This window comes from Podarcis erhardii (assembly GCF_964252035.2).
Source record: "Podarcis erhardii genome assembly, chromosome: 9".
NCBI classification, from domain to species: domain Eukaryota; kingdom Metazoa; phylum Chordata; class Lepidosauria; order Squamata; family Lacertidae; genus Podarcis; species Podarcis erhardii.
In genome coordinates this window covers 51,128,821-51,141,011 of record NC_138512.1, presented here as the reverse complement: position 1 = coordinate 51,141,011, position 12,191 = coordinate 51,128,821, and the positions used below count along the sequence as shown (strand labels likewise).

Here is a 12,191-nt window from a genome sequence, read left to right as displayed (position 1 = left end):
ATTGGCATTCTGTTTGGCATACAGTCGGGTTTGTTGACAGGAAACTGTTTTGCATCAGTTTTTGCCTGATTACTATTTCTGTAGTGCTGGGATGGTGACATCATGGTTCACAGGTCAGCTGGCGCTGGTGGGGAAGAAACGCTTATTGGCTGGATGCTGGTTTTATAAATGGGTCTGAAAGGTTAAACATAATTTGTGTATCTGAGTTGTGCTTGCGTCAAAAACCGAGACAGCCTTAATGAGCATTGCCTGCTTTAATTTGAAATTCTTGTTGGGAAATCATGGGAAAATGGAAAAAATACATGCTTGTATGTCACCCCTCAGATTAACAGTTTATGCAGAGCTCAAACATCTGAGCACACATGCTGCTGACGCAGTTCTGGAGCAGCTGGTGGAGAAATCTCCTGCTATAAATGTCTGTCTGTCTGCATTTTTATAGGATAGCCTGTTAAGCCAAAAGGGCTTGTTTACTTGTAGGAGTCATGCTAAATATGGTGTGTAATCTGACAGCTGAGTTCCATGCATAAAGGAAAGCACGGCAGCTTTGGGCTACATGGAGGACTTAAATCTATATTAATATCAGTGTGGGCAGGGGTCTTGTACAGCAAAGGCATACAGGGTAAATGCTTATTTGGAAAACAATCAAAATACACATGAAACATTGCATTTTAGGTTCCGGAAGCATATGCAAAAGGAAAGTAATTCTACTTTTTCTGTTTCCTTTCCTTTCTGGTCCTTAGTTGATTCATTTCCAATTGGGAGTTTTGACATGTGCAAGTATCTGGATACTAAATTCTGTGACTAAGTATTTGTCATCTTTCCTTCATTCCCACTTCCCACCTGTTCCAAATTTTCAGCTCCACTTAGCAGCAGTTGTTCAAGGGAGCTTTTGGAACAAACTGCACTCTTCCAGGGCATTTCTTGGGGTTGGTTATCTGTGTAGATAACACCAGCTGAATAAAGTAAGAGAGCAATCCAGCTAAAGTTGATGACTTAATTCTCTGTTCTGTAGGCGAGTAAAACATGTGTCTCCTCTGAAACCAGTGGGAATTAAGACTGCACACACATTAGGGAGCAAGTCCCATTGAACTCAATGAGACTTATTTTTGAGTGAGCATGCTTGGGATTATGTTTCAAGAAGGTTTTATTTTGTCAGGTGTCATTGCCTGAGTTTGTACTTGTAGATAAGGGACAGCTAATATGAGAAGACAAGAGTGTATCTTAGCTGCGCTATTCACTTCCCTGGTTTTGCCCCATGTGCACCCCACATTAGCTATGCCATAAATCAAAATTAGGACAATTATTGCACAAGACCCAATTGTAAATGCTACTGAGGGCAGGGCTCATAAAATGGAACAGACTCTTGTGAAAGCAAATATAAAAAGCTCATATGTCAGCAGGATCAATCTTGTAAAACAAGCTTTGCATCTGCCATTTTGTACCTATTACATATTTAAAGTAATAAATGTGGAAGTTATAATTAAATATCCAACTGCATTTTTGAACTCACTTTTTCACATGTAGTTAATTAAAAAAAAAAAACCCCACACAAAACACAAACAGGCTAACTTCTGAAATCTCTTCCAGGCGAAAAATGTCTTTTCTTTTTGAGACTTAACCATTTGGTGATTTCAAAACAACATATGTATTTAACATCTGGAGCAACAGCTGTGCAAAATTAATAAGAAGGTGGTTTTATGGGTTAGCTGGCCACTGCTCAGTTTGGTCTTACTTGGGGAAGGTGGAAGAAATGAATCTGTAAAAGGCCTTCGTTTCACTTACAGTGTTGGATGACCTGCATTGGTGGCAGAAACTAAAGCACTGTCTGAGCAGCGTTTTAATGTTGCCAATACATCTTTACGAAATCAACCCGTGCAAATGCCACAATAAATCACTTGCCAAGTTCTGACATACTTTGTTTTGTTGGTGTTTGGTAGCCAAGTTGGCGGGAGTTGCAGGAAAAGGATACTGGTCCCAAAACAATAGCTTCAGTTTTTAAGAAATCGGTTTCATGTTTGTGTTCTTGTTGGTAAGCCCTGTTTAAGTACATCCAAACCATTAGTGATAATGGGCAAGGGTGGGGGGAGAGAGTCAATTACACTGATATTTTGCTGAAAAATGAACCACCAACAAATTCATGACCTGTCAATAACTTCCTCTTTCAGAATGTGGAAAGGAACTAGGCTATCCTTGACTTGATCACATAGCAAATAAGGAAAAGCTGATACATCAGATTAATGTAGCACAGGGATGGAGAACCTTCGGCCCAGGGACCAAATAGAACTTCTAAGCATCTCTATTTGGCCCTTTCGATGCTGCCCAGGCCACTCGCTTGAGTGCTTTTGCCTAGCCAAACATGTCCTTGAACAGTGGCAATGCCTCTTCCATGCTTGAAAGGAGGACGGATGTGGCATTTGTAGAAATATTTGACTTTTGCATGCCTGTAATTTATTCTCCTGGACAAAGGTTAAGAGCCACACCATTGCTCTGCCCAGTTTTTCCTCTAGTCCCTCTCACCAGTGGCATGCAGCCCCTGGAAAGTTGCCTATGAGAGAATGTGGTCCTCAAGCTGAAGTAGTGTTTAAGAAATGAGCACCCACTACTATGGCTTTCGTTTTGTATTTCCATTAGCTCTTCAAGTTCTGGGAATGTGGCAGACCGCATCTTGGCACAGCTGCTGACAGAAATGGACGGGATTGAACAGCTAAAGGATGTGACTGTTTTGGCTGCGACAAACCGACCAGATATGATAGACAAGGTAAGAGGTTTGGGCACTTGCCCCTACTTTTGTTAAAACTACTTTATTGGAAGTGAAATGTTTTAAGATTGCAGTCAATTGTAGTCAAACGTCTTTGTAAAGTACTGGATTTTTTAAAAAAAGGGTTTTTGTATAAGGCTCAACAAAAACAGTTGTTCTCCTGGTTTTCAGAAGAAACAATGGTTTGCTCCACCAGTGCTGCTTCTTCAGCATTTTTTGAAAGCAATATCCAAACTGACCACTAAGACCCCTATGCATTTACAAGGCAGTAGGATAGAGATGTTTGCTGCAGCCGGACCAGCTTTGAGCGATTTGGTCTGCTTGGGATCTTGGGGTCCTTTGTTTCAGGATTAATGGACCATTTTGTAGAGTTGGCCAGCCTTGGAAGTACTGTACCTTGAAACCTCAGAACTAAATACATATCTCCAGTCCATGTGGGGTGAAAGGAAAATGTTCTTTCCATAGGCAAGAGGGAATTTTCCCCACACCCATCAGTTACCTAGCCTGCGATACATCTGTTTCTTTCCTCCGATAGATAAAATTGTAGGTAGTCATTCAGATAATGTTTAATTATGTTTAAGCAAATTGTGCAATGTGTCTTTGTTCTCTCAAATGTGTTTTTGTTTGAACCTTCATAGACATTGAGGATGATAGCTTGTTAGCCCTCCCTGAATTGAGTGCCCTTCTTAGTTAGACAAAAACAGAAATTTACCAGCAAGAATGTCCTTTTCTTGGCTTCCATCATCCATAATACCTCTGGCATCTATTTGTAATGGCAGGCTAGAACAGAAGAAGCTGTTACAACCCCAGGGAACTCTGTGATTGTTTCACAACAGGAAGTAATGTGTGTGTAGCTGAAGAATTGGATTGCTTTAGCTCCTGCTGGGTGAGATCTGAGTGTCAAACACATTAGCTGGGATGCCTAGAGCACAAGGGCTGAGAATGAAGTGATAGTTTGTGGTTTGTGATGGCACCCTGGTGTTTCTGACAGCTCATCCCAGCAGTGTGCAGCAGTTGCATCCTCAAGTGCCCTATTTGCATGAGAATGACAGGATGTGATTGGACAAATGAAGACTAATGAGAGAGTGTAGTGTCAGTGTGCTATATTGTCTTTAGATTCATGGTGCTCTTTGTTTCATTACCAGTGAGAAACTTCAGTGTAGCATGGAACAGAAACTGGGGGAAATATAGTGAATGAAAAATATGACCAGAGTTTAGATCTGCTTTCATTTAAAACCAAACCATGTTCATCCTGAAAGAAAATGCAAAATATATGTGCTTTCATGTAAAACAGTGGATATCCACATCAGACTGTGTTCATGCATCCAAGCTTCATAGATTAGGGGCATCATGTTGGTTTTTCTGTCATTTGCATAGCAGAATAGGCTCCTCTAGAATCAGGGTGATGCTGTGCACATGCTAGTAGCATTATCAAAAAATTCTCTCACAGTGTACTGTACCTACATTTTGGGGAAATTCTTCCTTAGTGTCTGCTTTGGTATTAATTTGTTGAACCAGGAGTTGAAAATTCTCATTCTGCTGCCCTGTCAATTGGATCAAATATAGAAAGGTTGCTTCTTCTCGTTGGTTCAAAGGAAAGTTGTTTCCTCTTATTATGTTATGAAATTTAATATTCCAGTAAAGGCAAAGGGACCCCTGACCATTAGGTCCAGTTGTGGACGACTCTGGGGTTGCGGCGCTCATCTTGCTTTATTGGCCGAGGGAGCCGGCGTACAGTTTCCAGGTCATGTGGCCAGCATGACTAAGCTGCTTCTGGCAAACCAGAGCAACACACAGAAATGCCGTTTACCTTCCCGCCAGAGCAGTACCTGTTTATCTACTTGCACTTTGACGTGCTTTCGAACTGCTAGGTTGGCAGGAGCAGGGACTGAGCAACAGGAGCTCATCCCGTCGCGGGGATTTGAACTGCTGACCTTCCGATCGGCAAGCCCTAGGCTCTGTGGTTTAGACCACAGCACCACCCTCATACATATTCCAGTATGTCTTGTATTTGGCTTGCTTTTAAATCCTAAGAGATCTTCTGTGAAAAGATAAATGAAACTTTACAATACATTTAAACCTCAAGGGTTAATTACATCAGCCTATCAACTGCTGCTAGTTAATTTCTCATTAATATTTGAGTTACTAATTTTTTTGCGGTAAATGGCTGAATTCAAACAGGCTAAAAATATTGGTATTTGTAACACTTCTGAATGATGGAGTGTTCTGAGTTATTGAAGTCACAAACTTGGACCATTATGTTTTCATGTCTATTTATTCCTCTTTCTCTTGGAACCAGTATAGCAACAACAATCTTCATTATTGGAATGTTTAAAAATATTGGGTATTAAAGGTGTGCATATAATACAAAATGTACCACTAGATGGAAGCAAGAGAAGCAACTTCCAGTATCACATAAGTGAATGGTTCTTGCCTTGGAGTGTATTTTAAATTTCTTTATACTCTGTACCCATAACAAATGTTTCTAAATCTTTTTTTTTTACCAACACAATTTTTTTGAAAAAGTTATTGTAAATTCTCTTACTACTTCTGCTATAAGATCAAAGCTACAGTACCTCACACCCTCTCTGCAGAGGCCATTCACAGGTGGGAAGTGAAATTAAAAACCTCTCTCTGAAAAAGACCTGTTAGATTTTACTTGGAAGACTCTTATCTGGTGCTGATCCAATGTCCAAAAGACAGTGGAGCTGTGTTAGTGGAGTTTAGTGTTAATTAAAAGTAGTTTAGTTTTGATGAAAAATAAAAAAGTGAGTGATTTGGCAGAATCAGTAACAAGTTTTTAAGTTTTTGCCTCCAGCGAAAAAGCAGTCTTTCCTTTTGAGAAACATCAAAGTTCTGCCCGTCTGGAGGCTTATGAAAGAAATTCAAATATTCAAGTTTTATGGGTGAACTAGTAAAGGGAAAGGGAAAGAATTTCAATACATAAGTTATCTGGCAACATGTTGAAGTTGTCATAAATCAGGTAATCTGAAGCTGTAAACATGTTCAGCATTTGTTTCGTCTGGAACAAATTGTGGTTATTGTGCGATGCTCATTTATGTATTTCTATTGGGTTTTTCAGTCTTGCATCTGATTGGTAAATGCAGTGTTAAGTGCTGTTGGTTTCAGGAAAATTTTATCATCAGATTTAAATAAGATGTGAGGAATAATTTATTTCTTATAATTTTCTGTCATGGTAGTGGTCCTGTAAGTTGAATATAGCAATTAAATTAGCTTCACAGCAGAGATATAGACTGAATATGCCCATGCCACTCCTGAATCAAAAACATATTAATATGAACCTCCCAGGCAGACCCATGAAGAAATTGTTTCACTCCCTTTTCACTCCTTTAGTCATGAGAGTGACTTTTAGAACGTATCCTTGTGACAGCAAAGCAATGTTGGGAGAATTTGAAGTAACATGTGTAACACTTAAACTAAGTGTTTGACAGAGAATAGAAGTGGCACACTACTGTTCTAAGAGTGTGCAATTTGGATTACCATTATGATTGGTAATTCATTGTGATACCCATCTGTGTGAGCTGTCTGTTGGCTGCCACCTGCTTTCTGCCTTCAAACTTCTGTGCCGTGCAACAGCGTTGTAAAATGGCGCCACTAACTGCATGTGACAGTGGTAATTGTTTCTGCCACAGTATCTTCACCTCATTGTTGCAGTGCTGCACTGTATCTGGTTCATGATGTTAGTGTGATGCCAGAGGCTATGTGATAAGCTTGTGAAGTTAGGGCCTGAGGACCTTTGTCTTTTCCCTGAAGTGATGGCTTCCTTTTTTTTTTTTTTTGTAATACTTGAATACAAATACCCTTTTTGAGTATTTGGGAATACTGATCTAAGGACTTTAGAGCCCGGAGTTTGTTATAATGTGTCTGTGTGCATCACAATTTTCAGCACAAAGAGCAGTACATCATTATTTCTGATTGCAGTGTTGTTGTTTCTGAAGAATCAGAGGTCATTGAAGAATCAAAGGTCATTGTTGTGTTTAAAAGTAGAGTGGTACCTCGGGTAACATACGCTTCAGGTTACAGACTCTGCTAACCCAGAAATAGTGCTTCAGGTTAAGAACTTTGCTTCAGGATAAGAACAGAAATCGTGCTCTGGCGGTGCGGCGGCAGCAGGAGGCCCCATTAGCTAAAGTGGTGCTTCAGGTTAAGAACAGTTTCAGGTTAAGAACGGACCTCCGGAATGAATTAAGTACTTAACCCGAGGTACCACTGTAATAGGAAAAAAACGTGAACACACCAAATCCTACACTTCACAAAGTCTAAGAATCTTGCCTATCAAGGTTCTTACTGGGCTGTTGTTATTTTTAAGCACTAAATATTTTTCTCATATTTTTCTTATTTAGTATTAGTTTCCTTTATGTTTATGGGCTTGCTTTTTAAATAAAATCAGCCTGGCTTTATTTGAATGTCAGAAAACTAGTTTATAATGTTTTAGAACCCTGTTAAACTTAGACTCGGTGTGTGTGTGTGTGGAAACAACAGAAATTCATTGATTCTGACATGACCTCTAAATTAAAATATTTTCACATGGCACTAAAAACTGAGCAAATATCACAGCCTTGATGCTACCACTGTGGGGGACGTGTCTCATGCCACCATCCATCAGTAGGGCTGTTGGAGGGGGGAACGTTGAACAGGGCCTTTGTAAATTACCTCTGTGAGGAGTCAGGTTCATACTAGAAACTGGTGTGTGAGGTAATCAGGTCTTTGACAGTTAAGGTCTTAAATAGCAAAATCAGCACCTGTTTTTGAACTGGGATTGGAAACTTTCCAGGAACAATGAGGTCCAGCATCTTCATAGACTAAGAATAGTCTAATTAAATAATAGGGCAGAGTTAAGGCAGGTTTTAGACAATTCCTTAATTTAAATGAGGAGTGTGCTAGGAGACAAGAAATATTATTGGTTGTGATATGGCCCCACTGAACTCTGTCAGCACTGTGTTATTGACATCAGCAACAATTTTGCCTGTAGGGTGTTCCTTATTTATTGATTGCATGCTGACATTCATAAAGGTGTCTGAATTGTTTCCAGTGGAATTTTCAGGGTGCTTTCTTTAAGCACAGTAAATAAATATTTCCAGGTGTGCAGAAGTAGTCCCCCCCCCTTCCAACCCTTCAATTGCGAAGGTACAGAGAGTGTGGTAAATCAGCCTTGAGGCTGCTGAGTTGTTGTCTCCCCCCCTTCTTTGTGGTGACAGTTGAAGAGCACAGTAACTTTTTCACTTTAGATTTATTATCTGCCAGACAAAACAAGGTGGTAGAAGAACTTGTTGGGCTGCATTTGTAAGCTTTCACAGCCATACCATAAAGACTTGGATAAATGTGGCTGCTTTTCTCCATAAAAGCATATACAGATAAATTAATTTATTTGTGAGAGAGATTATATGAAATTAAATTCAAGTATAGTAAAACATAGCAGAAAGCACCTCTCACAGCAACACATTAATGTGCTTTTCAGATAAATGCTTACTTATAAAATATTTTGTTTCAGTCCACATAAAGCTTTCTGAAAACGCCTATTGATTTATGTTGCTTCTAAGCCTTCTAAGGTGACTGGATGCAAAGTGTCACGAGACATTTACGCTATTAATAGTTGTACAAAAGAATGAATTTTATTAGGTGTAGCTTGTTATGTGGGAGATGAAATCTGCATCTTTTAGTCCTACTCTTCTCTGATTCTGGTGACTTTGCTAAAAGGGTGGGCAACCCACAAGACTCCAGATGACAGACAACAACTTCCATCAGCCCCAGCCAGCATAGGATGATGGGAGTTAGATGATGAGAAATGTAGTCCCCCAACATCTGTGGGCTACAGCTTTCCAATCTCTGCTCCACTATGAATTTCTGTTTGAGATACCAGGCTGTTCCTAGGAGAACAAGTTATTCCATCTGGAGCAGCGCAAAGGCAAAATAGTGATGTCAGAATGTACTTGTATGGATTTTGCTTTATCTCCTGCTGCTTACTACTCAGCAGTGAAATTGTGCATAGGAATTCAAGTCTCAATGAGGGTGTGGGTACGTACAGGGAATTCTATGACAAAGAAAGGTTGCCTTTGCTAACAGGTGAATTTCACTTTTATATTTGCCAGCATTTTAAAAAACCGTTTGAGCCTTTAAACAGTTGTAACAGAGGTAGGGAGCTATTATTCCAGTATAGTTCCAGCAGCAACATAAATTCTCCCATTCCTATCCATCTGCTCATGGCTGAATTGGCTCTGTCTTTTTTCCTCCTCCTGAGAGACTCTTCCTTTTGAGGAGACTAGCAACCAAATGAGTGCTTCTGTGTAGACTCTGGGTTCTCCACCAGGTCTTCTACCACCCTTGCTAATTAGCCTGCATCATCATCAGTTAGTTATATGCCACCTTTCTTACTGTAAACAATTCTCAAGGCAGCTCACAACTTCAAAAGTTTATGTTCATGTTTCAAAACAAAATAAAAAAATTCCTTCCAGTAGCACCTTAAAGACCAACTAAGTTAGTTCTTGGTATGAGCTAAGTTAGTTCTTGGTATGAGCTTTCGTGTGCATGCACACTTCTTCAGATACACTTCTTCAGATACACTTCTTCAGATACACTGTGTATCAGATGCACACTTCTTCAGATACACTTCCTCAGATGCACACTTCTTCAGATACACTTCTTCAGAAACACTGTGTATCTGAAGAAGTGTGCATGCACACGAAAGCTCATACCAAGAACTAACTTAGTTGGTCTTTAAGGTGCTACTGGAAGGAATTTTTTTATTTTGTTTTGACTATGGCAGACCAACACGGCTACCTATCTGTAACTGATTCATGTTTCAAGTTTATGTTCACTAGCATAATAAAATTTGCCCAGGAATAAACAGTAGTGTAATGGAAACATCTCATATTGATAAATATACAATAAATTAAACAATTCAGTAATAATTCATAAGAAGAACTGAAAATAAAAATAATAGAACATAATGCAGATAAGCAGCAAGTTATAATATGCTGCAAGAAGAATAAAGCAGAGGAGGAAATATGTCAGAAGAGTTGTGTTCCTTGCAAATATGCAGGAAATAATTCATGAAATTTGCAGGACTGTATGAAGTTTTTTGGGACCCTATTGCACTTTGAATGCTTTAAACAGCTGTAAGACAAAACTTGCAGTTTAGCTGTGCATTGACCTTCTTTGCATACTTTTACTTAAGGGGAGAAAATGGAGAACACGCGTTTATCAAGGTCTCAGGCTGCCTTAGGACTGCTGTGGGTTCTTCCATGTCCTCAGCTGGACTGGAGGTCTGTACAAGGTCTCACACCTTTTCCTCAGAGGAGGTCTCCCTGAGACACTAGCTGGGCAAATCCTGAAACAGATTCAGTTTTTCAGTGCAAACTTTCTTTAATCAATCTTTATCTTGAATGGCGTGCTCTGGTCCATGGGGTCACGAAGAGTTGGACACGACTAAACGACTAAACAACAACAACAACCTTGAATTAAGAGGGATCTTAAATGCCTGTTGTTGTTGTTGTTGTTGTTGTTAATTTATTTCTATACCGCCCTTTATCAAAAGTTCCCAGGGCGGAGTACTACATTGAGAACACATTTTACAGAGCATCATAATAAAAGCATAATAAAAAGCACAATAACAAGACAGCATAATAATAAAATAATGATAATAACAGCCCTCCAAGCTTTAACAGGCCATAGATTATTTAATAGCAAAAGGCCTGGGTAAAGAGGAATGTTTTTGCCTGGGGCCTAAAGACATGTAATGAAAAGGCCTGTTCTTGTATTGCCATCTAAGCCTATACCATAACCACTGGAGAGACTACCACTACCACTGGAGAGACTATAGAAATTGTCACCAGGAACCCCTCTAACATGGTTAGAATACTTGCTAAAACAAAGTGTTATGAAGAAAAATGATATATTAAAATTGTAAGTTACTTGGACACATAACCTTTGAATGCTTGTTTCAAGAGGCTGACTTAGTGAATACAGGGCTGTTTTTACAGATATAGCAGATGTTGGAATAATAAAATCATCTCATGTGATCAAATGGGGGAAATGCTAGGAATAGATATTGCAGAAGAGGGTTGGAAGATAATACGGTCTGGCACCCAAAACAGAGCTCTCTGTATAAGTGTAAATTAATCTGTAATCTGTAGTTCACATGAGAACAGTTAAGTAGTTCAGCAGTTGAATGGTCTAGGCTGGAGAGCTGAAAACCACCTGCTCTCTCCCAAGGTCAACTAAAGCTCCTGAAAAATGTTTACATGGCTGAGGTCAGCTGACATGCGTGTAGCAGCTAAGGATGGTTCCAAACCAAGGTCCTATGAGTGCTCATGGCAGGCAAGTGTTGCTCTAAGGCAAACCTTGCCAAGATATTTTGAGTCCCCAATCTCAGGTTAGTCCCCCAACCAGCTGTACTTCTGTCTTAAGTGGATTATATTATCTTCCTCTGTACGATAGTCTAGAGATTAATAGTTTTATCTTGCTATAGAACCCTGTTGCCAAGTGTGACAAAAAAGGCATTTTCTTCACATTGCAAAGTAGTAATAGTTTACCATGTTTATCTGATGCTCAAAAACATTAGGAGCTATCAGTGGCTTTTGACTGTTTCCTTGCCAGATGTGGGGCACGCACAGGAAGGTTTAAGGAAGCAATTTGTCCCTTGAGCCTTTTTCAGATGAAGTGCTCAGCAGCACCAGTACATACTCTGTGGAAGTCTACAGAGTAAGAAGAGGTAGCTTCAGCCAGTTGGTGAGGCAAGCCTTATTCCATTACTTAACAAGCCAGCACGTGGGCTATGTAAGCAAGAACACACGCCAGGGTGTGTGTTCATCAGTCAACACGCGAGGTGTGCGTAATTGGCAAGCACACACCCTGGAACATGTTACTGCACTTATAAAAATGGCCATTTAACTTTTATTAAAAGCGTGTAGATACAAAGTGTGCCTAGTTCTCAGAATGCTAACTTCTTCAAACAACGTTATGTAGCTTAGTTGCATTTTATCTCAAAGAATTTTTCTGTTTCACTTACGCAGAAACATTTTGTTGGCAGGCAACTTTTTCGTTTCCGAATGCTTTTCTGTCTCAAATCATACCCTTGGGGTGAAAAAAGGTCTTAGTACCCCAAGTGATCTTGAAGGACAGTTGTAACACCATGAAAAGCAAACATTGATGCTGTAGCACATGCTTCTAAGTGAGAGGGCCCCATAACTGCAGCGAAGGAGGTAAGCCGCAGGCTTTCATTTATTTGTACAGTAGTCTTTTGCCAGTATCTGTGGGCCTATATAGCTTAAACCAGTTTATTTTTAACAGAAAATAGCTACAAAGAAATACTAGTTAAGACATGTTTGTGCTAATGGCTGAAACTGGAATTCAGGCAGACTGTGATGTTTGGCCTGCCCCCCACCCACGCCACCCCCTTTCCTGTTTAAAAAAA

At 39.8% G+C, this 12,191-nt stretch overlaps 1 protein-coding gene and 1 long non-coding RNA gene across 3 annotated transcripts in view; one reads left to right on the top strand and one right to left on the bottom strand.

Moving 5' to 3' along the window:
• AFG2A (AFG2 AAA ATPase homolog A) overlaps positions 1–12,191 on the top strand; it is a 156,317-nt gene that overhangs the window by 45,962 nt on the left and 98,164 nt on the right. For both annotated transcript variants that reach the window (XM_081876734.1, XM_081876733.1), the window contains exon 14: positions 2,632–2,758. In XM_081876734.1, coding sequence (XP_081732860.1) covers positions 2,632–2,758 — 127 coding nt within the window. The remainder of the gene's footprint in view (positions 1–2,631; positions 2,759–12,191) is intronic.
• The window catches only part of LOC309350509, a 148,478-nt gene that overhangs the window by 111,703 nt on the left and 24,584 nt on the right, over positions 1–12,191 (bottom strand). The window lies entirely within an intron of this gene.